Source organism: Trichoderma gamsii (genome assembly GCF_001481775.2).
Source record: "Trichoderma gamsii strain T6085 chromosome Unknown Scaffold_5.2, whole genome shotgun sequence".
Taxonomy (NCBI): Eukaryota; Fungi; Ascomycota; class Sordariomycetes; order Hypocreales; family Hypocreaceae; genus Trichoderma; species Trichoderma gamsii.
In genome coordinates, this window is record NW_020171342.1 from 286622 (window position 1) to 313601 (window position 26980).

At 47.6% G+C, this 26980-nt stretch overlaps 11 protein-coding genes across 11 annotated transcripts; 7 read left to right on the plus strand and 4 right to left on the minus strand.

Annotated features, from left to right (window-relative positions):
- Positions 1-737: 737 nt before the first annotated feature.
- On the minus strand, positions 738-2071 carry TGAM01_v202007 (agmatinase; the record flags this gene model as incomplete). The annotated part of the gene is made up of 4 exons (XM_018800238.1): positions 738-1321; positions 1379-1711; positions 1764-1890; positions 1943-2071. The coding sequence occupies 4 exons, from the start codon at positions 2069-2071 to the stop codon at positions 738-740; spliced, it is 1173 nt and encodes a 390-aa protein (XP_018666380.1).
- An 817-nt stretch (positions 2072-2888) lies between these two features.
- On the plus strand, positions 2889-4403 carry TGAM01_v202008 (hypothetical protein; the record flags this gene model as incomplete). Its single annotated transcript, XM_018800239.1, has 1 exon — positions 2889-4403. One exon carries the CDS (start codon positions 2889-2891, stop codon positions 4401-4403), a length of 1515 nt encoding a protein of 504 aa, XP_018666381.1.
- A 656-nt stretch (positions 4404-5059) lies between these two features.
- TGAM01_v202009 (hypothetical protein) lies at positions 5060-6728 on the plus strand (the record flags this gene model as incomplete). Its single annotated transcript, XM_024548903.1, has 2 exons — positions 5060-5540; positions 5599-6728. The coding sequence occupies 2 exons, from the start codon at positions 5060-5062 to the stop codon at positions 6726-6728; spliced, it is 1611 nt and encodes a 536-aa protein (XP_024406306.1).
- Positions 6729-7475: 747 nt separating this feature from the next.
- TGAM01_v202010 (hypothetical protein) lies at positions 7476-8528 on the plus strand (the record flags this gene model as incomplete). The annotated part of the gene is made up of 1 exon (XM_018800241.1): positions 7476-8528. One exon carries the CDS (start codon positions 7476-7478, stop codon positions 8526-8528), a length of 1053 nt encoding a protein of 350 aa, XP_018666383.1.
- A 2725-nt stretch (positions 8529-11253) lies between these two features.
- TGAM01_v202011 (hypothetical protein) lies at positions 11254-12106 on the plus strand (the record flags this gene model as incomplete). The annotated part of the gene is made up of 3 exons (XM_018800242.1): positions 11254-11699; positions 11756-11846; positions 11903-12106. 3 exons carry the CDS (start codon positions 11254-11256, stop codon positions 12104-12106), a joined length of 741 nt encoding a protein of 246 aa, XP_018666384.1.
- A 634-nt stretch (positions 12107-12740) lies between these two features.
- On the minus strand, positions 12741-13611 carry TGAM01_v202012 (hypothetical protein; the record flags this gene model as incomplete). The annotated part of the gene is made up of 2 exons (XM_018800243.1): positions 12741-12950; positions 13018-13611. The coding sequence occupies 2 exons, from the start codon at positions 13609-13611 to the stop codon at positions 12741-12743; spliced, it is 804 nt and encodes a 267-aa protein (XP_018666385.1).
- Positions 13612-14734: 1123 nt separating this feature from the next.
- On the plus strand, positions 14735-15550 carry TGAM01_v202013 (hypothetical protein; the record flags this gene model as incomplete). The annotated part of the gene is made up of 1 exon (XM_018800244.1): positions 14735-15550. One exon carries the CDS (start codon positions 14735-14737, stop codon positions 15548-15550), a length of 816 nt encoding a protein of 271 aa, XP_018666386.1.
- A 2306-nt stretch (positions 15551-17856) lies between these two features.
- Positions 17857-18796, plus strand: TGAM01_v202014 (hypothetical protein; the record flags this gene model as incomplete). Its single annotated transcript, XM_018800245.1, has 2 exons — positions 17857-18016; positions 18186-18796. 2 exons carry the CDS (start codon positions 17857-17859, stop codon positions 18794-18796), a joined length of 771 nt encoding a protein of 256 aa, XP_018666387.1.
- A 271-nt stretch (positions 18797-19067) lies between these two features.
- On the minus strand, positions 19068-20585 carry TGAM01_v202015 (hypothetical protein; the record flags this gene model as incomplete). Its single annotated transcript, XM_018800246.1, has 1 exon — positions 19068-20585. One exon carries the CDS (start codon positions 20583-20585, stop codon positions 19068-19070), a length of 1518 nt encoding a protein of 505 aa, XP_018666388.1.
- Positions 20586-21680: 1095 nt separating this feature from the next.
- On the minus strand, positions 21681-22796 carry TGAM01_v202016 (hypothetical protein; the record flags this gene model as incomplete). Its single annotated transcript, XM_018800247.1, has 3 exons — positions 21681-21758; positions 21816-22157; positions 22248-22796. 3 exons carry the CDS (start codon positions 22794-22796, stop codon positions 21681-21683), a joined length of 969 nt encoding a protein of 322 aa, XP_018666389.1.
- Positions 22797-23991: 1195 nt separating this feature from the next.
- TGAM01_v202017 (hypothetical protein) lies at positions 23992-24756 on the plus strand (the record flags this gene model as incomplete). Its single annotated transcript, XM_018800248.1, has 1 exon — positions 23992-24756. The coding sequence occupies one exon, from the start codon at positions 23992-23994 to the stop codon at positions 24754-24756; it is 765 nt and encodes a 254-aa protein (XP_018666390.1).
- Between the last annotated feature and the right edge of the window lie 2224 nt (positions 24757-26980).

A 26980-nucleotide genomic window follows, 5' to 3' on the forward strand; every position in this document is an offset into this window, starting at 1 on the left:
GAATGGAAGAGGAATATTTTGGCTGCTTCGGAAATGGGCAAGCAAGTTACTTATATGGTGGGCGAGCTGCTGAGGAGTTGCGATGGTCTGACTAATAATTGAACGGCTTACGTGAATCAAGACATGTATCATAAGTAAGAAACTGCCTATCCAATAGAATAAGGGAGCTACTGCACACATTATCGCGACGTGTAAAGCGGCCAGTGGCCGCATTAGCGAATCTACGTCATGTATGTATTCTGGGCATACAATACTTGCCTACTCTATCGAGAGAATAGCATCGCGTGGTAGCCAGAAGCTGACGCTACATGCGCTTGTCCCATTTTGTATATTGCCCTTGCATACACTAGAAGGCGCCTTCTTCTCCACCGATGCTTGATCGGGCTTGATTCCATGCTATAGCCTCATGTCTTGCCTTTGAAAACATTAGAAGAGGGGTAGAGCTCCGCCATGGCCGCATCATCAAGCAAATGCGAATCAAGAGTGACAGAGCTACACATTTCGTAATGCTTACCAAGGACACGAGATCCAATAATATATCGCTTATTGGTTTGTCAGAATGGTAATAATCGCGGAAAACTTCTTAAAAGGTGTAGATATGTATCAATTGTCATCAGGTTTAGTCATTCCGTATTCCCTAGGCATGTAATTGATTTGCGCCCTTGTTCGTACACGTTTATTATACACTCTGCAATGAGAGACACCATCTAATAGTACATGCTTCTGGTTTACACATATCATAACTCATCCTTTGTATCAGCTGTCTTCTCCCGTGCCCCGTCTTCCAAACCTCTCTTGACGATGGAGCTCAGAATCTCATACACAACCTGCGCTGCTGCCAAGGCCGTCTCTTCACCTCTTCCCTGATAGGCCGGACTGACCTCCACCACATCGGCGCCGACAATATTCAACCCTTCGATTCCTCTCAGGATTCGGATAAACTCTCTGGTAGTCCAGCCGCCAGGTTCAGGAGTTCCAGTGCCAGGCGCGAAAGCGGGATCCAGCACGTCGATATCGACAGACAGATAGACCGGGTCCTCAGTCCCCAAAACCGACATGATACCGTCAATGATGCCCTGCGTGCCAATATCGTCAATCTCGTCGGCGGCATAGCGAACCCAGTTCTGGGCGGTATCCGATTCGTGATCGGCCCAGTCGGAGCCGCTGAGACGGGTGCGCAGACCAGCGTGAACAGACTGGCCTGTCGAGGCGTTTGACAAAAGGCCCTCCTGGTTGGCCATCCAGAACATGGAGCCGTGGGTGAAATGCGTTGATCCCCAGGCTGAGGGATATGCGGCGGGGTTCCAGGTGTCAAGGTGAGCTGTTGTCAATTAATTTCCGTCTTCCACTCTCAGCTACGTATATCGAGAACACATACCGTCAAAGTGCAGTACTCGAACTGGCTTTCCATAAATCTCCTTCAACGCCCTCAGCGCAGGCAGCGCCAGACTGTGATCGCCGCCGAGAGTAATGAGCTTCGGTCGACCTTTGCTGAGAGAGCTTATTGGGTGAGCCCTGCCAAGATTTTTGAAAGCCTGTGTCATTTGCTCCGTCGCGATATTGTTGTCAAACGGCGTGATGGGAATGTCTCCGCAGTCAATGATTTTCGCCCAATTCTGATAGGGATTGATGTTTGCGCGTGGGTTGAATGCACGTAGCGATGTCTGACGAGAAGAGGCTTGTCTTATGGCTCTGGGACCGAATCGGGCGCCTGTAAAAGGTGAGCAAATAGCCATTAGCTGAGCAATGCAATAATTGGTTACCTGGTCTAAAGGAAACAGCAGTATCGAAAGGCGCGCCGATAATGGCAATGTCGTATTTCTCTTGAGGGTTTGTGAGGCACTTGACGTAGTCTAGATGGGCAAAGGACCCGATGCCGTTGAAAGACCACTGCACCATGTTAGCAAGAGCCAGCAAATAGAGCGAATCGTTCATCACGCACCTCGTGTCCCCATTTCGCCTCCAACTCGGCCAATTCCTCTTTACTCCATTCCTTCTCATCGCCGTGGCCGCCACAGCTGTAGCCTGAGCCAGCCAAGGCAAGGATGCTGAGCCATGTAATGAACTTCATTTCGAGATAAGAAACGCTTGATAACCACCGATAAAAAAAAACCGAAAAAAAAAAAACGATACAAACGAAGTCACTTAATCAGCCCAGTTTCCTTCCATTGCTACCTTTTATATGACCGCTCTGCGTAATAGTTGGAGTTTCGCCTTCTCCACATTCTCCACATACGGCGTCAACGGCGGGGGATTTTGTCTGGGGAAGCTGCTTCTTGTATGAAGCCCGAGATCGGCCGCGAATAGGCGCATTCTGGCTTGCTAAAATGGTGCCAAAGGCGATAAGCCACCAGACATATGCTCGGCACCAGCACTAAAGTCGACGTGTGATTTTGTCAAGATCTACTCAGCTTCCTGGGAGTTTTACAAGACGATCTCAAGTATTTATTGTTTGTTCTCCAAGCATTAGTTATAGTTTCCCGATCCAAGTCTCTGGCACGTGGCTTGATAAAACTGGAGTCTCGGTTCTTGGCTGCAACCTCGTTCGGCTGTTAGACACCCTTACAGATTACGCGTGTTGAAGTACCGATAAGAACCAGCCAGCGCTAGAAATAGTCTACGCCTCCGGGAAAGCGCATTTCCTAGCTCGCTCAAGTTCCGAATCCGCCAACTCTTGGCGTGGTGAATAGATATCACCTTGATCTTTGACGACCTGGGAGTTTCTTCTATCGCATGTCATTCATAAGAATGGCGCATACTGTCTCTACGGTTGTCATCTTGGAGTGAAGCCAGCTACTATTAAAAGCTCTTGGATTCCTCCCTTTTGTCATTTTCTCTCCAACCTACTCCATCACACAAATAATACAGTCTATGAACCGTTCTTCGCCATGGCTGACAAGTTCAACGCCCCGGACTCTGTGTCCATATCCCAAACCCATATGGAAGAGACAAAGTTTGCACAGCCCGAAGAACAGCTCAAGAAGCGATTCTCCCTTCTATCTGTCATTGCATTCGGCTTCACCACAATGAACTCATGGGTCGCCTTTGCCTCTGGCGTTGCTGTCCCGCTTTCCTGCGGCGGCGGCCCAGCCCTCATCTACGGTCTCATCGTCGCCGGCATCGTCATGGCTACAATCAACATTGGCTTTGCGGAACTTGCATCTGCGTTTCCATCTGCCGGCGGCCAATATCACATCGTGTACATGACCTTTCCACAATCGACACGGCGAGTCGCTGCCTTCTTCACGGGCTGGATATCCGTGATTTATATCATGGCGGCAACGGCGTCGTGCAACTTCTTTGTCGCCGGCTCGATTCTCGACCTTGTCAACCTGTGGAACGACGGCTACGAAATACAAGCTTGGCATACATACCTGCTGCATATCCTGCTAAGCATCATCGCATTTGGGGTGACGTCTCGGTTTCCTACTGCCATTGGAAAGTTGGGCGTTTCAATTCTTGTGCTGTCCATTGTTGGTTTCGTGGCCTCGCTGGTTACGCTACTCACTGTTCAGGATACCAAACAGTCTTCCGATTTCGTGTTTAGGCAATATACAAATGTCAGTGGATGGGGTGATGGATGGGCCTTCTTCATCGGTGTTACTGGATGTCTCTGGGCATACAGTGGCGTTGATGCCCCGACGCACGTTTCTGAAGAAGTGCCGAATCCGAGTCGAAACGTCCCCATTGCCATCATCACCACCATGGCTCTGGGCATCGTCACAGTCCTGGCCTGGAACATTGCGCTCATGTTTGTTGTCACCGATCTTCAGGCCCTTATCGAGTCTGGTGTTCCCATTCTAGAGGTCTACAACCAAGCGCTAAACTCAAAGGTGGCTACAACCATCTGGGCTGTCTACTACATCATCATGTTCTACGACATTGTCCTCAATCTCTTCATCTTCGCCGGCCGAACAATCTGGTCGCTTTCTCGTGATGGTGGCGTCCCCTACTCCAAGTACATTTCTCATCTCGACTGGGCCAGTCCCGTCCGCGCCTCTGCAATAATGCTTGTCTTGCAGATTGTCATCGGCGTTCTCTACGTGGCATCAGCCACAGCGTACAGCAGCTTCATCAACCTCACCCTCTTTGCGCTCAACATCACTGTTGCGCTGCCTCAGGCTGCCCTCTTGTTCCGGGGCCGCAGCATTCTTCCCGAGCGAGCCTTTTCTCTCGGAAAGTTTGGCTACGTTACAAACGCCACCGCTACGCTCTTTGTAATTTTCTTTTCTGTTTGTTTCTGCTTCCCTGTTGGATTTCCCGTTACTGCAAGCACCATGAACTATTTAATTGTTGTCATGGCCGTCGGCCTAGTTGTAACGGCACTTGTATGGGCTGTCAAGCTGCGCAAAACCTTTACCGGTCCTCAATTGGACAGTTACGGAGGTGAATTCCATCACTGAAATGTGTATACGAGCGAAAATCTCCTATCTCGATGGAGTATAAGAAAAAGTATTAGGTAGCACTACGATAATAATTACCAGTATCATAATAACTCTCATTTCTCCGATTGTCAAACTGCTCCACCGTCTCCAAACTCCCCACACGCTACACCGACAACACGGCGAAACAAAGAAAGCTGGTTCAGCAAATGATGATTCGAAAGGGGCCATAACTCGTTCTAGGGCCATCCCCATTATGTACGAGTTATCCCAAAGCAACTAGTGCTCTCGTGTATTAACTTTGTGGATTCACCTTTAACCCGATACAACCACTTTGCCACGCGCCATTAGATAAAGAAGTTCCCCGCGCTTTGTGTGTCCAGCTGCTATCAATCGCAATGTCCACCTTCTCCGCATTCTCCACACACCTGATAGACACGGCCGTTATCTCCAACCAGGAACGCTAATAAGATAACAGGCTCGCCGCCCTTGACGCCGCGCATGGACGCTTTCCGACTCTCGGTTTCTCTGTCACCTTATTCTCTATCACTTGGGAAGATCCATCTCATATAACCTGTTGTAGGTACTGCCTGCTGCGTAAATCTCGTCATCAAACGTCACCCCACTGGGACTGTCTGCCGCCCGCCATTGACGCCCATCTCGCTCCCATAGTCGCAATGTCGACGCTGCCGGTCTCGCTGTTACCGGCCTCAAGGCCGCAGCCGCCGATTCCACAACGCAAACTGATCAAGAAGGGCGGCTACACGCGACAACGCCGCGGATGCTTGACCTGCCGACAGCGCAAGAAGAAATGCGACCAGGGGCTGCCAATTTGTGGACACTGCTCTCGACTCAACCTTGTTTGCAAGCACGAAAAGCCCCGAGAGGTTGGATCAGTTGGTGGCGGGGAAGATGCTGCCAAAGACTCGGGGTTTGAGCCGCGTCAACGCTGGGACTATGACAACTCTGCTTCTCCACAGGCCGACAATGTTTCCGAAGTGTTGAGGGTCTCCAAGATCTTTGAGCCGCTAGACTTTGTGCGGCCTAAAGACTCTGTTGATCATCTGAGCTCTAGCCGAAGGACCATGATGCGATACTACACTTCCACTCTGGCCATTATGCTATCAGCAACCGCTGAAAACAACTGCTTCTTATCAGGTTAGTTGACTACAGCGACTCTATTTGCGTCTATAATCTGTTGTTAATAGTGGATCAGTCCTGCTGCCAATGGCCTTTGACTGCGGTACCCTCCTTGATGCAATGGCTGCATGGTCATCGGCCCATCTGGCCCTACGAGACCCCAGTTTCCACAACGTCTCTCTCCAGCATCGCGGCAGGGTTCTTAGCAACCTTAGCGCCGCTCTTAACGGCAATAACCTTTCTGGGGAAATGTGCCTGGCTATAACCATGGCCATGTGCTCTATGGAGACTATATCAGATGCAACTACCAGCGGCTGGGCACACCATCTGCTTGGTGCTGCCGCCGTCCTTCAATCTGGAAGCTCCGATGCTCCAGAAAGGGCCCTGCAAAAGTCACGAACTATCATTAACAGCTACTGGTTAGAGTCAGTTGAGAGGAAATGGCTGGTCAGAAATTTTGCGTATCATGATATTCTCATGAGCGTGTCACTGGACAGAAGACCGCTCATAACGGGCGACTATTGGATGTCTGCGGATGACGAGATGGCAGATCCATACTTTGCATTTGCGTCGAAAATCATGCTTTTGACATCTGAGATCAGTGTCTTGAACGCGGATTGCGCAGACTACGAGCTATTGCTTCACGATGAAGGCAGCAGCCCAGAAGAAGACGACTACAACAACTTCCTTGGAGGATTGCCTACACAATCAAACTACGATACGTTTCTCGAAAGAGCCCGCAACATCGCCGATGAACTTCGAGAATGGAAATGCCCAGCTGTTTCCGCCGACACACCGCTCGGGTTCCTCAGCCAAACATACCAAAGCGCAGGACTCATATACCTCCACTACGTCCTGCAAAAATACTTTCCGCAGCATTCAGCCGATATACTAACAGAAGGACTTGATGTGTATGTTGAGTCTGTTTGTGATGCTGCGCAAAAAGTGCCCGAGGGATCACTGGCCGAGTGTTCGTTATTATTCCCGCTTTTTGTTGCTGGTGGGGAGGCGAGGAGTGCAACACACATTGAGCGGATCAAGAACAGACTCTACACGATGAATAAGTGGAGGAGGTTTCGGAATGTGAATGCCTGTAGGGAGATTTTGGAGGAACTTTGGGAGCGGAGGAGTGAATTAAGAGAGACAGAGACACTAAGTTGGAGGGATGTTGTCAGGGAACGGGGCTGGCAGCTTGCACTGTCGTAAAGATTTGATGATTGGATGTGTCACATGAACTTGCGAGTATATTTTAGCGTGCATATTCCCCTACAATGAATTAAGATTGTTCATGTTTAACTCGGTCCTCATGTGTACACTAGTAAACAGCTAATGTTGAATAGCCAAAGGCTTATGATTTATGAAGCATTCAAATTATACTTCTTCACATACATACATATGTAATAGGCTTCTCTCAGTTCGCATCGGCAAGCCAAACGCTTTAGCTGTAATAGCATGCAAAGGACTTGAACGGGCCAACGCCAGTGACGCAAGTTCCATGGTTATTAGACCAATCGGCACGAAGTGATCCTCCACTGCATCCCAGATTCGTGTAAAAGCAACACTGGCAATTTGCATGCTGGCAAGACACGATACCAGCCGCCATGCCGTGCTGGTATGCCTAAGTCAAGATGATAGAATACCAACGTTGTGAATCTGTGTAAAGCGAAAATTACACATATAAGGATCGCCAAAGTCTCATGCAGAGAGCATCGATACCCCATGCAGGGCCGAGATTACCCCACGGGGACGGAGATGGTCGCTACGAGGACCCAGCTGCGGATCATCCACTGGGGGCGGTTGGCCAATTGATCCGCCCACATTTATATCGGAAGAATAAAGGCGGATTATCGTCAAGGTTGCGGTAATAAATGGGGTTTCTTGCTCATAAAGAATGCATAACCTTTAATTGCTAGGATTCCGACATTTGATGAAACACACATTAATTACTCAGCCATGGATAGCACAGCAAAAACAGACTCATACTGGATTGAGACTGAAGACTGGCACACGGCCGGTGAGCCCTTTCGTATAGTCGACAAATCACCGGCTGGATATCTTCCAAACTCGCCCACAGTCGCTCAAAGACGACTCGAGATCACGACGGCTGCAGACCACCCTCTGAATGAGCTTCGTCGGCTGCTATGCCATGAGCCTCGCGGCCATGCCGACATGTATGGCGGCTTTATTTCACCCCCAGACGACGCTGGTGCCCATTTTGGGGTTCTATTCTGGCATAAAGACGGGTTCTCTACTGCATGTGGTCACGGTACTATTGCCCTTGGCTACTGGGCTGTCGCTCACGGTTTCGTCAACGTTATTAAGCCCGACGGAACACTCGATGTAGTAATCGACGTGCCTTCGGGTCGTGTAGTGGCACGTATGGGCATAAAGAATGGGAAACCAGTACATGCCGACTTTATCAATGTGACCAGCTATCAATTGGCAAAGTCGCTACCTCTAACCGTCCCTTCGTGTGGCCTTGACATAAACGTGGATTTGTCTTTTGGTGGCGCGGTTTATGTCACACTGGATGTAGCACAGCTTGGGATAGAGGTTGAGCCCAAGAATGCTGATCGCTTCATTCAGCTCGGTCGAGAGATCAAGGCTTTGCTCGGCACCAGAGCTCACTACGGCCCGTACGACTGCTATGGAGTCATCTTCTTCAGTGAAGGGGACAGTCAGGACGACAGAGATGTTGTCCAGCAAAGAAGCGTCACCGTCTTCGCAGATGGACAGATTGACCGTTCACCATGTGGCTCCGGAACCTGCGCGAGGTTAGCCATTTTGTTGGCACAAGGCAAACTGAAACCCGGATCTTCAAAGCTTTTACACAGCTCCATAATCGGCTCAAAGTTCGAGGCAGATATTTTGTCTGCGGCACAAAGTCCGGTGGATGGATTCCCAGCCTGTATTCCACGTGTTAGGGGTCGGGCGAGTCTGGTTGGGCGGATGAAGTTTTTCATCGACCCAGACGATGAAACCTACCCTGGCTTCCTGTTACGGTGAATGAGGGTGCCAAATAGCCCTCTTTGATCAGATATTGGTTAGAATGAAAGAAACATTCGAGATCAAAAAAGCATACAAATTGGTTTCCATTTGTGTAAAGCGAGTGGTCCTCTGTTTGTGCTTGAATTACCCCTGTTCGTACAAGTATCTAATACCCAAAAGATGCTGAGCGGACCCCTACCACTTTGACATGGGTATTAGCCGAAATCATCCAAATAAGATCTTGACACCAAACCACGATACGCAACTGAATGCGATTAACTGCGACTACATCTCGAGTTTCGGAACCATCTGAGACGGGATTCCTCAATGTGATGTCAATACCATCTAGAAGCAGTATGGCACATCAAATCGAAGCCAAACTTACTCCAATTTCTTTTGAGAGGTCCCATCATGGCTCTCTATGTCCTCTCAGTGGTTGGTATCAAGACTCCCTGTCCAAAAATTACTTAGGAGAAAATTGCTAGTTGAACTGCAACTATCAATTAAACACTGACTTTGAAGACCATTATTACTCTTTTAAGAAGTCCAATTACCTTATATATACACCACAGCCAGGAAGATGAGTGGTGTCAAGATTGTGGGATCCAGCCATCTCAGATACCACTAGCCTCGAATATGTCAAGAAAATCCGACTATGGTCTAGACTGCCAAGCGGTTTAGGTTGAGATCCTAAGCAGAATTATCGGAGTACATATTTGATGCCGCCGACCTTACCAATTTTACACAGCTTTGGGATCCTTGCCTCTACATGTCCAAAGGAAGCTACTGGCCATGTCGTCGTCTTAAGAGCCGGCAAACCGGCACCTTGGCATATTCACCTTGTAGCAATCCTTCGCGGCAATGGTGCCCGTAGGATCACTCGAGAATAGTCCACCTGGTCTAAACTACGTACGAGTCAGGATGTTCTTTAATTATCCTAGTCAAGCTGAGCATAGAGAATATACTAGCTGATTTAGATATGGGTGGTTTCACTTCCGGGCGAAGGCACGCTTTATTTTAGTCATTGGATTCTATCAGTTCGATACGGCCGAAGCTGACGCTGAGCTCTCATAAATTGTAACAACTTTCAAGAGAATATTACATACAAGATCATCTGTATTGGATCATAAACATTGTTATAGGAAATACTATGTTAGCTTTGCAAGATTACGAGATGCTAGCCCTACTTCACATGGCTTCTAGTTTTATTTATCCGTCTATACCGCTCTCACTTGTCTCCTTTTGCCGCATCAAAGAGGCAGCTGGGTATAAAACATCTGTCAAGTTTCGCAAAGTACCGTATAATCAAGTAAGCCCTATTTCAATTCGGCATCTGCTTCATCACAGAAGTTAGAAAGCCTGCTAAGAGGGTGTCATGCATACATATACGACGTGTCTATGTAACCTCAGACACGTGGGGCTCATGTTTCTTGGTTCAACTGCCAAGCCATCTTCTACTACCAACTTCCGTTCTGCGTCGCAAAATTGTTACCAACGCCAGTTAGCATGATATACTAGGTAGTTAAAAAAGAAGTAGTACCCACTGCTGAAATTCGCGAGGGAATCCGGTAGGTGCCGACAGCCCGACCCCTGTACGAAGGATTGAGCCGGCAATACTAGTATTACTACCAGGGGTTATAATTTGGCCTTTGTTTCGCAAACTATTGCTCCCTTGCTCCCACTGATGGCATGTAGTTTGAAACCGGCTGAAGGGAAGCATTTGAACGAAATGAAGTAAATTCTACTCAATAGAGCTGTCAAGAGCACCACTGACTCAATTACTGCGTTCAATAGCCTGTTGACATACTATTCGTGGTTAAAGCGCAGTTTCGTTCGGCGTAAACAGTGCTGCCTGGAAGGAATGCCGCTTATCACAGCACTAATAAGTAATAATAACCGGCGCTAGCCACAAACATAATACATAGCTACTCAAATATAAGCAGTTCCTGGACTATGAAAAGAGAACGCGCGATCCTTGTAAGCTACGGCAATACTAAGAACAAAGCAGTAACAAAGACTAAGGAATTTTCCATTTTGAACTTGGCCGAACTATGAACGCTTTCATTGTAAGAGGTTAGAAAAGAAGCAACGAACACCTGTATTGAGGTATCTGAATGAATGTCCATAAATCATGAGTTACTACATACCTATAATTCATATGAATACATTTGTACAAAAAGGCACACGGCTTAGTAACTATCCTCCTCACGCCACCCTTGTCCTTCATCAGAGTTGTATTTAAGCCACGCTTCGGGCCTAAATACCCTGGACCTGGATAGACGGATGTTTTAAGCCGCATATTGATTGTACCAAAAGAGAAGGTTGTGATATTGTACCATGCTCAAATCACGGTACATCTTTGCATCCGAGCCAATCATGCTCAACTAACGTAGCTATAGGATTCAAAGGGCTACTCTTACTATCTAGGAGTGACCGAAAATGGACAATCTCAGCAGCTTTTGTTCTTCGAATTCCAGGAAAGACTCTATTGTCAGTATCCACAGGATCAAACGGGAAGAGGACAAGGGTTGAGACTGGAATTGGATTCTGGTATCGGTCGAACAAACTCACCAGTCGATTTGGGAGATACCAGTACAGTCAGTACTAAGCAGTAGAACCATACTATAAAGAGAGACCTCGCTCCAGAGCTTTTGTCATGATATCGCCATCAATCTCAAGAATTTCAATTGCCTTGTATCAGAGACTTTCACCTCCTTTTCGACGCTGTTCATTTGTATCTAAAATGGCTCGCTTGACTTACATCTCCCTACTTGGCCTTGCCAGCTCTGTCCTCGCTGCTCCTCAGCCGGCATTGACTGGAACTGAAGGCACGATTGCTTCAACCGTTCGAATAGCCGGCCCTACAGCTGCTCCCAACATTCACGGTCTTGAAATTGCTGCCGCTCCTCAGTTCTTGACCATCACTGTCATTAACAGCCACGGTGATGCCATCTCGACCTCGCACGCTCACGACCCCAACGGACCTTCCGCTGTGTCGGGCAATGTAGGTCCCGGCACCATGGCCAATGGTGCTACTGCTGCCTTTGCCGTGCCAACTGGATGGATTGGTAACGTCGCCATCAACGATGCCGGCTGGGCCATTACTGGCGATGATTCCCTGATTGAGGGTAACTTTGTTGTTCCTCAGGGGTCTACTGAAGCCGTCGCCGATGTTGATATCTCTTATGTGTAAGTCATAGTCCACCAGTCGCATTGCCTGTTCCTATCAACTAATTCTTCACTAGTAACGGATTCTCTGTTGCCATTGTTTGCTCTTGCAACGGACAAGTTGTAACTGGTTGCAACAAGAACCTATTCAGCCTCAACTCTTGCGGCGTAAGTTGAATCTGAAGTATATCTCTGCAGTAAGCTGAGGCTAACATGATACAAAGAACAACGACGGACAAAACGCTTGTGTTAACCCGCTCCGAAGCGATGAAGGAGCCACGTCTGCTGCGCCCTTCTTCGCCCCCTGCCAGCACGCCGCCTGGACGTATGTCAACGATGGCGCTGCCAACTCTTTCGGACAGTGCCAATCTGGCCAAATCACCTGCTGCGTTGGAGCTGCTTGCCCTCCTAACCCTAGACAGCCATAAAGTCTTGGCGATTGCGGCTTAGACTTGAAACAAGGAGAATTGCTGTGGCTACTATAAAGTAGTATCGGGAATTTTATCCCTGCCTTTGTTCATAAATCATCCGAAGTACTTATTCTTCTTCACAGTCGTGTTACGTATATAGTCACGCATATACATATTTACATAGGATTGTATACTAGTTAGATAGATCAATGCATCTTCATAATCGCAACCTTTGCCATTATGAATGTCTGTCAGTGTCTGCGGATAGAAGTATGCTTCTCATAATTACAGCAATGGGGGGTTTTTTTTTTTAAAAAAAAAATCTGTTGCGGGAAAAAGAGGTATTAAAACAGTTTAGAAGATTGAGGCTACTATTTACAGGGACCAAACGACTACATAATTCGCATATTCATAAGAGCTTTCAGCATCTAATTCTACCCTAAGAATGTTGAGTCATAAATTGACAAACTGGCAATACTGATGCACAAAGCTTGATCACAGTATTTAAAAATCTTCATTTCAAGCAGTATCTTTTGTTTTGATCTGACTATGTATTTGAAGGTATTGTATGTACAGTAGTATTCATCCTTTTTACCTGACCATGAACTTGAAAATGTCGTATGTACACCAGTATCTTTTCAACGTCGTGATCTTAGTTAGGTCCATTGCCCGAGCCATAAGGGCTAAAGGTATATTGAACTCCCAGGGGAGAAAGGGCAGGTCCGCCGTTCTGTAGCAACACCTTGGAATTGTCCGCGGTACCAAAGTAAGAGTAGCGGTAGACGCAAGGGTTGTTGTCGAGGAACGGGATCGCCGATCGCAAAAATGTACTCTGCTGGTCAATGGTTCCGCCTGCTTGGAACTGTTCGAGTGGTTAATTCCGGGTAATCATTATTGTTTTCTGATACAAGTTTTTGTAAGCAACATACCTCTGTAATCCAGACCTGACGGCCACCGCCAAGCGAGCAGATACTGTTGACCCAGTTTTCAAAGTCGTTCTCCAGGGTCCAATCATTGTACCAGTGAATGGGAATGAAATCAATGTGGCAGCCACTGCAGGCCTGCAAGAACTGGCTGATCCAGTTGTAACCGTCGTTGGAGACAGCAGGAGCACCGAGTTGCGCGTGGCCATAGAAAGGCTCCATGTATTGCCTCCACGCATTGGCAGCATCGCCAGGGCTCAGATTGGCCTGGCCACCCTGTTCTGGCTCATTGAAGGCCAGCAAGTGCCCTGAGCCTCCATTGTTGATCCAATACCATGCATTGTCGAACCACTGGGTGGTATGGTAGCTCTGCGTGCCCCACAACATAGGTATAAACTCCGCCCAGCTTTGCTTCTGGTTGGTTGTGCTATCCCAGTTGTACTGCCAGTTGACCTGCGAACCGTGGCCATTCCACGACCCGCTAAACTGCGAGATGGGAACATCATCGTTCGCAGCCAGGCCACGCTTTGGCCATGGATCGGCAAGGGCCAATGTGAAAAGGGAAGCGGCAACGCTTAACTTCTTGCTGGAGAAAACCATATTGGCGGAGTGTATGTGAGATTGCGAGAACAGATTCACAAGTTTTGAGTAGCGAAAGAAGAGAGAAGCAAAGCCTTCTTGACCTGTGAGCAAAGAGATTGGACGTGCCACAAACTTGAGAGCGGTGGTGACTTCTCTTGTAATACAACGGCAATCTATCTACTATATATACAGTTTCCAAGCTCTCAATTATCTTGTTCTTTTGATTAATTGCAATCTGCTGAAGGATGATTGCAATCTGTTGAAGGATTTCTTGCTCTTCCTCTTCTGTTTTCACTTTCTGTTTTCGAACTAACCGGTAAGCATAACCAGCCTGGTTGTTAATACGCCTTCATTGCAATATGAAGGGTGTGCCTCGTGGGATGATAGTCAGGCACGCTTTCGTAGTTGGTTGCTAAAAGTCCTAGTTGAGTGCTAAAAGTGGAACTAACTGCAGCCAGGATGCAACCCTGGCCCACGCTATGCGATATCCGGCATCAGAAGGCTTATATTGCCTAGCATAACATCGCCGGACACTGCTGCCTTGAATCCTTCATATGTGGATACATATTTATTGTTTCTACAAAAGGAAGGCAAAGATGTTTTCATTTCCAATAAGCATACTTGCCTGTAATACGCTCGAATGGATCCTGCCGATATAATGCCGCAGCAGACCATCTCATAAGATGCTGAATCCTTCCATTGCTAGGTATAATGATAGACTCATCTTCTGCAACTCATCTCCTTCTGTATTCATCATAGGCTACCTATAGCCATTAACTCGACATGGCTGCTGCTGCTACTCAAGGGCCGGATTTGGCTACAACTCTCGTCAATTGGCTCGGTTCTACTACAGCACGCCATTGAAGCTGCGGAACCTGCGGATTCTGTCACTGCCCAGGAGCTTATTTGGCAACTCAAATCTTACGGCAACTACCGAGGAGGCGGCAGTTGTGAGCAAAGCGTGGTGAAGGCGACAAGATAGCCTTGCTTCAAGGTCGACTATCCCAGTCTCGCATGAACATGCGAATAGAGAGAAAAAAAAAGTATATAAGTGAAGGCATTGCTTCATCTCGTCTTCAATCCAGCCATCCAACAAGCATTGTTTCAACCAAGATCAGCCATCCATTCATCTGATATCATCATGCGTGTCATCTCTCTTCTCCCGTTTGTTGGCGCTGCCATCGCGCTCCCAACTGAAGCCCCTGGAGCAGCTCCCGCCAACAACATCACTGCGCCTGATGTCAATACCATCAAGTCTGTACCGCAAGATCACTTCAAGAGCTATCAGACTGGTGGCTTGGTGCGCCAGTCTCTCAAGGCTGAGGGATCAAAGTCCAAGCGCGCCTGGACTTGCAGCACTTCGCCAACCCTGACCTGGGGCGACAGCGATAATGGCGGCAAGGGTATCTTCATCACCAACACCGACAATGACTGGCGAGGCTTCTACGCCTTCCACAACAACTGCGACACGATTCCTTACAAGTACATCTGGGTCGCAGCCGGCGCAACTCAGTTTGTGTCCTTCCCCGATGGCTGGGAGGGCCGCATCCAGCGCGGAGTTGACGCAACGATGCTCAACGGCCAGGCTCACTGGCTCGGCACATGGTTCGAGTTCAGCTGGGACGCCAATGGCTGGGGCTGGAGCGATGTCTCTCTCATCCGTGGATGTGACGGTCCTGTTTTGGTCAACTCTCAGGACGGCTCTGGTGCGTGGAAGGGATTCACTCAGGACATCTTGAGCAATGCCCCTAGCAACGCTCTTGACACCAAGGATGACGGACAGAGGGTGCTCGCGGCCACCGAGTTCATTGGCGGTGCCATCAACACGCCCCCTCGCGACTGGGAGCTCCAGCAGGTTGGCTCTCAGTACGTTTACGTCGACGACTCGCACGGCAGCCCCGTCATTGCAGCCACCAACGGCCGTTTCGGCACCACTTGGCCCGCCGGCCGAGCATAAGGGTGGCAGTGTTTTGACATGAAGTCTGTTCATAATTTAAAGAGTACATGTATAAATATACGTACATATATGTAAATACAGATAGCAAGAATTGTACAAATTACTATGGAGATACTCTATTGCCTATTAGTAACTCGTATCTTGACGTAAGCAGTGGTCTGATCATGACGTGCCGAAACTTTATATTACCATGGCAATAATCTTGAAAGCGATACGCTGTCTGGTTCGCGAAATATATATTTGTAACATCGTAGTGCTGAACCATCCGTCTATTACTGACGATGATTCAGAGTCAATAGCAGTAACTTTTCAATCGATGGAGTTTTATTGATTTCAAGCAGCATTGAAGTTTTTCTAACAGCGTGTTGAACGGTGTCGCGGTATAAGTAAGCCTTGATTGATGTTTAAGCGAAGACGTTTGAGTATACTATTCACGTATACAATTCCGAATTATGTACATAAGTAAGTATCCATCACCAATAAAAAATAGAAGCAGAAGTACTTAGTGGTGTATTCTGATAACTTTCAGCTGTTCACGGTACTCTAGAAGCATGTAAAAGCTGTTGATCTTCTTGAAATGTGACAATATCCAATCATGGAAATAAAACGTAGGGTAAGCTTTTGGTTACAGTTGAGGCTGCAATGAGGCTAGTTCGAAATCCGAAAGGATTCAGGGGGATTCAGGATCCATTGCTCCAGCACGTGGCGTAAGATGAGCCTAGACTATCCTGGAGTAGATCGATGCCCCTCTGCCCCAGCAACCCTCTCACCGGAACACTCCGTTGCTGGTAGGAGCACCAATCAAGCTTGCATGGCCCAGGTTTTGCATAAAACTCCATTGTGAAAAAAAATTACTCGGGCCTCGTTGTATTTATATCTTGAATGCCACACTTATAGCTGAATAGTTAAATATTATTTATAAGCATAGACAGGTCAGATGGTAAACCCGTGAGACGTGCTCATGCTCGGGGGCTGTAAATCACCGCAGACCACTGTATATTACCGCATACCACCGCATATTCCCGCGTACTATTACCGCATTCCCGTGTGTTTTACGCGATGCAAGATCAATCTCAAAGCATTCTCTATTCTGTGCCGGATTTAACGAGAATACAACTAACTCATCGCAACATTAAAGCCGTTATGTCCAGATTGCCATCACCTATTGGAATCATTGTCCCGTGATGGCATGCGATTGCGTTGAAGTTCTCATGGATTACATAAAATGACATGAGTGATTATTGCATCATTGGCATTGGTGTACATAGTTATTGCGTATACTATTAGTTGACCAACGATACAGTTTGATACTGGGAATAACTAGCGTTGATCCAACATTTTGTTATGCGCGTTATATTGCCAATTCGTAGCTCACTAGCTGTATTCTCTCTTGACAGTACGCCGTAGCTTCTCAGAAACCGCAACTCATCTTTCTCTTGCTAGAAGCTGACTGATAGTGTTCGCAATAGTAATAGCAGTATCCTCCACCGGGGTAAGCTTGCAGCCCAGTAAAGGCTCCACCGCCGTCGTATCAAGCGCATACGTTTCCAGCTGCTTACCAGATCCAGGCACACCAACTGCAGTCGATTCAGCAGTTGTGGATTCTTGGCTCACACTAGATCAACGGCATCCTGGTAAATGACCTTTACACCAATGAGGAACCGCCTCTTTGCGGCATTAGGTTTCTCGCAAGCTGCAATGTGAGCTGCCGCAACATCTCGCACATCAGTGCGACTGAAGAAATCTGGCCTAAGCTCAAGGGGATTGTTAGTTACTAAGTCAAAGCTTGTCTCTTCTCTGGCAACAAAATCCCATACTGCCTATTAGCAAGTTTCTTCAACGCCTCGATGCTGGCAACATTGCTTCCAAGCATCGCCATTATATGTACTAGCAATACTTGGTGTAAACGGGCGCAAGCACGAATTTCGCCATGATGTTAATAGTTCGCAGACTACTTCATCGCTTGGCCACGGCTGAACAATTTGGCATTTCTCTCAGCGGTTTCCATAATAAATTTTGTATTTATAAACATACTCGGGTTCGGATAGATATGCTGAGTTTCTGACAAATATGAATAGAAATAACTTGAACTATCTCTGGCGGCCAAGTGAAATCAGTAATCGGTTGTGGATAACCATGAGCTACTACGGAGCTTATGTTGATTACTATTGTGGTACTACGATAGCATGCTACAACAGCATACGTGACTGAAAGTCGAAAAGAAATATAAATACTTCCAATTGGCGATGTCCATTGTTTCTGCAACCTGCGCCCCACAACATACAATATCTCGATTACTACCCAACATGAAACTTTTCTTACCCTTTTTCCTGTATTTCGCTGTCGCCATATCGACCAGCTTCGGAACTTTGGCTTTGGATAAAGATGGTGCTGTTTTGACAGTCACTATTAATAATACCAATAGTGCGATCAACTTATTCCGCCACGAAACAGTTGTCGAGATAAGTGAGCTTGTAACTCTTCTTCAAAACGATACCACCACAAAAGTCGTCATCTTCAAAAGCGGCAATGCAGAGTTCTTCAGCGCGCACTATGATCTCTTTCCTGAGCCAGGCTAGTCTCTCCACGTGAAAGCAGCGTAAATTGGACATGCTAACTCGATATAACTGTGCAGGCGAGCCCAACCCAGACGCACCTGGACTTGCAGCCATTCAGGGCGCAACATTCTTGAATATGAGCAACCTGCCTCAGCCTGTGATTGCCATGGTCAGTGGTCCTGCCCGAGGTATAGCAAACGAGTTCCTTGCAGCGTGCGATATGCGATTTGCTTCAAAGAATGCTCGTTTCAGCAACTTTGAAGTAACGCTCGGTCTTCATCCCGGGACAGGTGGTGTTGCGTGGATGCCATTGCATATTGGACGGGCCCGTGCCATGGAATTCGTGCTTTCAGGGAACGATCTTGACCCAGAAACGGCTGAGAAATATGGCTATGTCAACAAGGCATTCGACACGCCGGAAGAAATGAACAAGTATGTTGAGAGGCTGGCACAACGAATTGCCCTATTCCCTCTAGCGGGTATATCCAGCATTAAAAAGTCGGTCACAGATACAATCCAGCCGAAGTCAGCACAAATCGCTATTGAGGGAGCTGAGTGGGACAGGCTGGTGGGCCAAAAACTAGAAATGGAATTGGTGGGCAAGTTTGTGACAATCAGCAAGAATTTTACAGATGTCGAGTTTGAGCTTCATGTCCCGCAGGACGTGATCAAGGTTTACGAAAACTAACTCAATATTGAACACGTACTTTTGTGTTTACACCATGGTTGCATTTTACTACAGCAAGCTTTTAGAGCTTGGCACGATTGCTGAAAGTATTAAATTGGATATATTACCAAGCCAACTGTCTAGTCATGAAGCAGAATGTCTCCAATATGCATCCCATCTTTAGGATAGGCTTTGTATTATCAGCCCCAATTACTATGTACAGAGCTCCGAGGCTTTGGTATTCACACGAATGATAAAAGTTTAGAGTGCCCGAGGTAGTATTTCGGTGAGCTTAAACGGTTTTCAAAACCCAGCGTTGCTGAGGTTGTCCGTTCCTGCTCCACTGAATCAAGGAAGCACCATTAGTCGAGTTGGAGGCTCCATCCAAATATTTTCCACTGGCCGCATTCTGGATCAAGTAACTGCCATCCGTCTGCTTCTCCAAGATCCAGCGCTGGTTCGTGTCCCGGTTACGCGACCATTGAACCATGGCAAGGTTGTCATCCGTCTGTCCATTAGGACAGTCAATGGCCTTGAAGCTTGTCATGCTGAGGATGTTCCAGGTGCCATCCGAGTTCTGCGAGAATTGCCACCGCTGGTTCTGGTTGCCGTTGTAGCCCCATTGCTTGACCGTAGCGCCCTCAGTGGCCCCGGTGTTGCCGTTATCGATGAGCAGGCCCGTCTGTTGATTGACTATGTAATGCAGGCCTCCAATCTCCGACGGCATGGTGGCTGGTGTGTATTGGAGCCAGGCAACCGCACTGGCAAATTTGTTGGCAACATACGAGTTGTCCACTATAGTGGCCTGGTCCCAGACGTTGGCTGTGAGGCCAATGTCAGACCGCCGGTTCTTCATGATGGCATCGGCGTTCTGCACAAACCAGGGGTAGTATTTGTCCCACAACTGATGGTTGTGAACAAAGCGTCCCGCCCCGCGTGCAACTTCGTCGGCCCAGGTGTTAAGGTTCGGGTCGGAGTTGCTGAATATTCCATTCGAGGTCAGATGGTCCTTTGCGTAGTCGATGGCTTTCTGCGCGATGGCTTTGGCGCTGGCATTTCCCGTGCACTCATAGACGATCCCAACAAAGTCAAGAAACGTGCCCTGGTTGTAAGCCGCTGACGCCTTGTCCAATGTGTTGTCTGGACGGATGCCCCTGTATATTTGCCCGGTCCCGGCGTCGTAGATGTGGCTTTGAACCCAGTCAAATATCTGGAGGCATTTGGAAAGATACGCCGTATCGTGGGTCGCTTGGTAGATGAGACAGGCGACTTTTCCTAGACTGTCGTTGGCTAGAGCCTCTTTCATGAGCTCGCTGGGCTTGCCCTCGGGATTCTGCTCCCAGATACCGCCTCCGTTATATTGAGTATTCCAGCCGCGCGAGTAGGCAAGGTCGAAGCCATACTTTGCATTGGTCAGGAAGTTGGCGTTGCCGGTGATGAGATGGCCGCGAATGAGCGCCAAAGTAAACCATCCAATGTCATCGTTCCACCAGTCCCAGGTCCATGGCGGCGGGACCTTTGCCAGCCAGGTGTTGACGAGGTCGTAGACCAGACCTCTCAGATTGGGGTCGCCAGTGCGCTCATAAGCATCTTCTGCGACAAGGATATCCAAGCTTCCTGTCCATGTATCATCAAAATTGCCATTATTCAGCGCCGCCTTATAGAACGCACTGCCCCCAGATCGAACCAGAAGCGCGTTGTTCCAGGAATTGAACAATGTATCAGCATCCCCGGATTGGATAGCTGTGGTGGGTTGGGCATTAAACAAGGCGAAAGCCCAGAGCAGGGACCGTACAGACAAAATCGCCATGTCAGATGGATGGATCGAAGCAAATAAACTAGACTTGGGCGTTTTGATCAATGTGATCAAGGCTAGAGACCACAATCAATTTTGCAAGATCCCGCCTGTCCTCCTTTTATAAACATCTTCCATAAGGAAGCGATGCCTATTGCTGATCGTGTAAGTGACATTTTAGTGCCTTGGGGGTCACAACTCGGAGGGGGTCATATCTCGGAGGGGGTCCGGCGCTACCTGCTCTTGCATGCAAAAGCAGGGGTAGCTGGGCCTACAAATATCAATCCTTTCATCTTACCTATAGGTTTTGCTCCAGGCAACAGCCTTCCGTATTTAGAAGTCCAACGCCGCCCTAGGCCAAGCGATTGACTTTGATACTATCTCAGAAGAGCACGAAAAGCGCCGGCGCCGAGCACTCGAGAGGCTCTAGCTGATATCATTTGCCCTATTGGGGAAGAAGATGCCATTGTCTTGGACCTGAGGTCGCTTACTCTGTGCAGACAGCCTCGAGGAGGATTCAGTACATGCCGAGTGCGCCTTGATCTCCCCGCATCTCCGCTGAATAAGCATCCTTCGTGCTTCCGACGAGGCCATTTGGAGATGGTGAAGCCGACGAGATGACGATTCAAACGCTTCTCACGACCCGCATGACCAATCAAGTCCTTCGCCACAGCAGTCGACGAAGGTGTAACGGACCACCGTCGTTTGTGCTCTTCCACCGCCGACAGTCACCGCCACGCCAATGTCCACACTCCTGACTTGTTTTGCGAGACAAAGTCTGGACTGCCTAAAGAAGCAAGGTTGGAGGCTCATGCAGTGGTCCCTCATTCTACATCTATCAATGTCGAGCGGTAAAACGACAGCAATAGCTGCAGTACCACTACCGTATGCCATGCTACCGTCTACACGAGAATATGAGAATATGGTGAGCGCTCTTGTTTCTCCCAGTAAACCCCTTTTTATTCGCTACAAGGGATGCTAGTTGATTGATACAAGATACACAACTTGGATAAATCATTGAGTCAACTGACATCTCACTACAAGTAGAATATTGAGTTTTGCTCCGTGCATGCAACTTCAGCCTTTAGCAATACTACAGTAGACAGTTTCTCATGCGGAGAATACTCTGGAAAAGTCTACTTTTCTGTAATATTGCTCCATTGTATCCAATCTGGGGGGGTTTTCCAGCTACATTCTGCTTAGCTTATGCTTCAATCGCATCGACTGCCATGGGAACACGCTTACCTGGCTTGGGTGAAGGATGGTTGGGTCATCTCTACCTTCATATCCAAACTCTTCAAAATAAAGAAAACCCTCGTCAATCTCGAGCTTTAAATCGGGCGGCAAGAATTCATTTGGCTCCTCACGAGGTACCACTACCACTTCGGACTTGATCTCAGAGGCGTTTTGGAAAGCTTGTACCATTTCTCGAAGAGTCGCCCAATCTCGGTAAGCAATCAGATTTTTGCCTGCATCTTCTTCAACCAAAGCTTTGACGAATGGTCCGGTGTCTTCTTCTGCAGCAATCCACGGCAGCTTGAAGTCGGCGGCCATCGTAGTAATGAATTGGGCGATTCCATCCGCGTTCTGAGATATGTCAGTACATTTTGCTTAAATAGCGAATCTCTGTTGTCGGGGATGACTTGCTTTTCGAGGGATAAAGTTTGGACTTTCCACATATGTGTTCAAGAATAGACCAGCTTGAAAGAGGCTAGTTTTCGCCCACAACTCTGGATGCGTCTCTTCAACATAGGCGGATGCACGCGCTTTGAGATCAAAATGATACACATGGGTATACTTCTCTCTAGACCACTTTGTCACATTGGAGAGAGTAGACAAAATGAATCTTTCCAATTCAGGCACTTGAGAAGCGGCGTCGATTGCGTTCTTCAACTGCTGCAATTCGGTTTCTCCCGCCAGTAGATTCAGCGGCTTCTCGCTGGCGTCTTTCTTTTGTTGAGCAAGGGCGCCGTATATCCCCCAAAAGTCGCTCACGACGAAAATGGCATTAGCATTCTGAAAAGCGGCCGCGAGGCTGGAAAGGTCATCCATATCAGCTTGAACGACTTCTACACCGCGAGCAGAGAGTGCCTTGGCTTTTGCGCTGGATGGATTCCGAGTAAGCCCTCTAACTCGCCATCTTGCATCTTTCAGAAAAGTGTTGACAACGGAACTGCCTTGGTTTCCAGTGGCACCAAGAACTACAATCAGTTTTTTGTCGGCCATGGTGAACCAGTTTGTTGGGATGAAAGAGTCTGCCCTTGAAATAAATCCAACTATAACTCTGTTTTCGGGGATGCAAAGCAACAAATATATATCCTTATTTCCATTAACACTATGAGACTACACGGCCGTGCTTGCTCCATATATTCTTCGCAGCTCTTGAAAAGTAGACGAAGATCATCATAGCTCCAACGTGTGTGCCGCTACGTGAACAGCTTATTAGAAGACGACACAACGCGCGTTGGAGCATTCGTAATAGCACTAGATTAATAAGCAGGTGCGAAAAATTAGAAATACCCAAGTGGAATACAGCGAAATTCGCGAATGGCCACAACAGAATACATTGTTTCTGAGTGATTTGTGCTGTTGGGGCATGTCAACTCAAGGTATCTTGTTGCGGAGTGGAGTTGCGGATTTGCGGCCGCAAATTGCGGCCGCAGTTCCCGGCTTAGTGTATGGCTTATGTAAAGTCCGCCACGAAGATCCTCAGAGTGGTAGGGTTAAAGCTTTATAGTATTCTTGAGCTATCGTTATATATATATTCTGTGGTATAGAGAAAGTGCTGCTTCAAATGGAAAATAAATAAAGCGCTGGAAGTTGAGTACTTCAGCTGCTTGCCTGTGCAAGTGTCTGAGCACCTCACCTGGTGACTCAAATTAAACAGGGTAACTGGAATAATCCCATTGATCTTAAGCAAACTAGTAGACATTAACCATATACCGGTATCTCAGTCTAAACTACGCGGCTTTAAGGGATCCTATTCATGTCGGCGAGATTGGCTGGCCGCGTTCAACCGCACGGCATAGTTCCAGCTAGGTGATCTCAGTCGGCACATCAATTCTGCTTAGCGCCAGGAACGCCTTGAGAGGGCAACACAGATTCAAACAATAGTAACAATACCTTCTGACAGATCTTTAAAAGGCGTAAAACTGTTGTACTTTTTGTGGTGTCTTCAAAATCTCACTTCCGCTCTTCGTGGGCATTTTTTTTCAAGTAGTGAGCAAACACCACAGAGCTGGTCTCAGTATGAAAGGCCAATAGAGGCAAAGAATGCCAAACGACTAATATTGAGTTCTGTAAATTGACGGTCAAGGGTCACCTGACATCTCCCATGTCAAACATTTTAAAATCATATGAGACCAACTGAGCTACACTGAGATCCTACGCCGTCAACAATGAATCGAGCCCATTACTAGTAATGCTGCGTTTGCCAAACGAACTTCTCCTAGCTATTGCTTCGCAGCTGGAGTCGGAGAGAGACATCAACGCGCTGGCTCAAACGAACCGGCGATTTCTTTCTACCCTTGACCCATTCTTGTATCGCCGGAATATCCAGCAGTTTAACAACTCAGCACTGACGTGGTCTGCTCTCTGCGGCCGAGAACGAACAGTCAAAAAAGCGCTTGACTACATGTACGGTGCTTTGGGAATTAGCGGGGCGTTGGTAGCAGCTGAAGGCGGACTCGATGGAGTAACAAGGCTTTTGCTCTCTTCTTACAAGCCTGATGAAGATGCAGAAACTGAACACGTGCACCAAGCCCTGTTCTTGGCCATAACCATGGGTTTTGCATCTATTGTCAAGCTTCTGTTAGACTCGGGGAAGATTGAGCCTGGTTGGAGGGAGAGTGATGGCCAAACGGCGCTATGCTACGCCGCATTATGGAATGACGCGTCAATTGTCAAGCTGCTACTTGACGCGGGTGAGGTTGAAGTTGACTCCAAGGATAATTATGGACGAACACCGCTATCGTATGCCGTAATGTCGGGATCTTATTCAATTGTCGAGCTGCTACTGGATTCGGGGAAATTCGCAATCGAGTCGAAGGATAACGAGGGCAGAACACCGCTATCAGAGGCTATCTCTAGGGGCGATGCATCTATTATCCGGTTGCTCTTTGACTATCTGGACCCCAAGGCCGAATCGCAGTCGTTATTGGACGCGCCGCCAAGTAACACTGAATAACGCCAGAAATATGCAACCGACGTTGTACTCAAGTCTCGAGCTTCGAACAATAGACAGACGATGGAGCGGTGGACCGCAAAGCGAGAAAAGCCCACATATCAGTCGCGCTATCAACGATCTGATCGATAACGTCATGTTCTTCGAGACAAACAGGACTTGACTCTGCGGCTTGGGAAATAATGATGCTATTCAGCTTGGCGAGGAGTGGCGCAGAAGGCCATTGTCGAATGGGAGGGAACCGAACCGCTGCTCGTCATCAAATGCCGTACCGCGCGGGTCGTAACGGGTTTAGTGGTAAATTTGGAGTGTTATCGCCACTAGAAATGGTGGCATCTCGTCAGCAACCTTCAATAGAAAGCATTCAGGATGGCTCAATGTCATGGTTGGGCCTCGAGATGAGAGGCTGTCGAATATGGGAGAGTGTGTTCTCTTTTCTGCCGGTTTGGACATCCTAAGCAGAATAAGTAGTTTATTTAAAAAGAAGATTTCTACATGTTGCAATAGATATCCCTTATAAGGATTAATACCTCTTTTAGTGAGGACGGGGCCCCTTTTTTATTGCAACGGTTATGAGCCCCGCAAGCTTGATCATGAAGAAGCTTCCGGCTTCAATTTGAAGGCACTGCTGGTGTGTGACAATGTTAGACAATGATAGTTGAGCTCACAAACATGGAGGTTACATGTGCTTTTACCTCATCTCTTCGCTCTCTAAAGTTAGAAGAGCGTCATTGAGCAGCACTACTGATTGTCCAAGCCAAGGTCGAGATTGACGACGGTAACTCATTGCATCATCACTCCCGTGGATTCCGTCTATAATCCTGCGAGCTCGAGTTTCACCACGTCGTATGCTTTGAACGCCGAAGTTCTCCGGAAAGACTGAGAGTTCTTCCGTTAGTTTATCGGGTCCCGGCAATATCGGGAGAGAAATTCGCCGGCGGTATACCAATACCATCTAGCTTCCATTGCTCCGAAAACTACTGCAACACTTGAGGCGTAGATGGGAATAGGGGCATATATCCTGAAACTGTCAAGAATAAGTGTGAATGGCTGTGCTGCTTACTACATCTTCAAGCAGAACTTCAAACAGCAAGATGACAAGTATAATACAGCAATGTGGTAATAGTACTACCTGAGTCCACAATCCTTCACTCGTATTGCTCGGATCACCCATGCTCTCGCAGAGTTTAGAAAATACTAATTGCTTGACGAGCCAACTTTAAGCAGTTTCTCGGTAACTGTCGCCACGCCGTTTGTAATTTCCTAATGTAGAAAATGCTTATTATTATGCCAACATGCAAGAGGCTGAATAATTGTTGCAAAATGGTGCAGATCAGGATCGATCTAGTCCAGCTAGCCAAGTCTTTCAGGGAGCCTTGCATCCTGGCTGGTGGGTATAGGCATATTTTTAGCCATGTGTAATAACCCGAAATGCCGTAAAAGGCAAACGTTGAGCCCAACGCTAATCGCTATACTAAACATAATCAGCTGCTTATGAAGGACTCAACGTTGCTATTATAAGGGATCGGTTGTACGCAAGGCCATGTGAGCAGGCACAACAGTCTTCTGCAGCAACTGAACTGTAAATTGTTTAGCCATTTGGACAATTTATTTGGACAACTACCAAGCAACAAACTTAACAGTGCATGATTGCTGTCGTTCCATTCATGTGCGGGATGAGTAGGATCGCCATCGGTATAGGCCGAGGGGTCAGCGACGTGGGCCGTTCCTGGCATAGAGCAGTTTGGCCACCCCTGGTATATTGCTATAAGCCCATGTAGTGGGAATTCCCCTGCCGTCATCCTTATAATGTGGGGATCTCGCAAGCTTTAGCCAGCGTTCGAGACCATTGGTAGGTGAGTATTACTGTAATACGCAACTAGGCCATACGCCAAGGTACCAGGTAGTTATAGATGTATATTTCCGTTTGTAGTAAATGGGAGTCGCCAGGCTGTGTGAGTGAAAAGTCATCCATCTAACCGCTTACATGGAAGGAATTAAATGTTGAACCATTTACCTTATCAGGCAGGTTGTGTAATTGAAAACAAATACAAATGTTTTATTCGTACACGTAAATACTATATATTATCATATATTAAATGAAATCGGATACAAATCAGGCCATTCTTCCGTGTGCCGCGTGTCCCATGATTTCTCATCGCACAATGGTTATTTAAGCTGCAGCCACCGCCCAATTCTTCCGCCTTTCTTTTCGTCTTCATCAAGA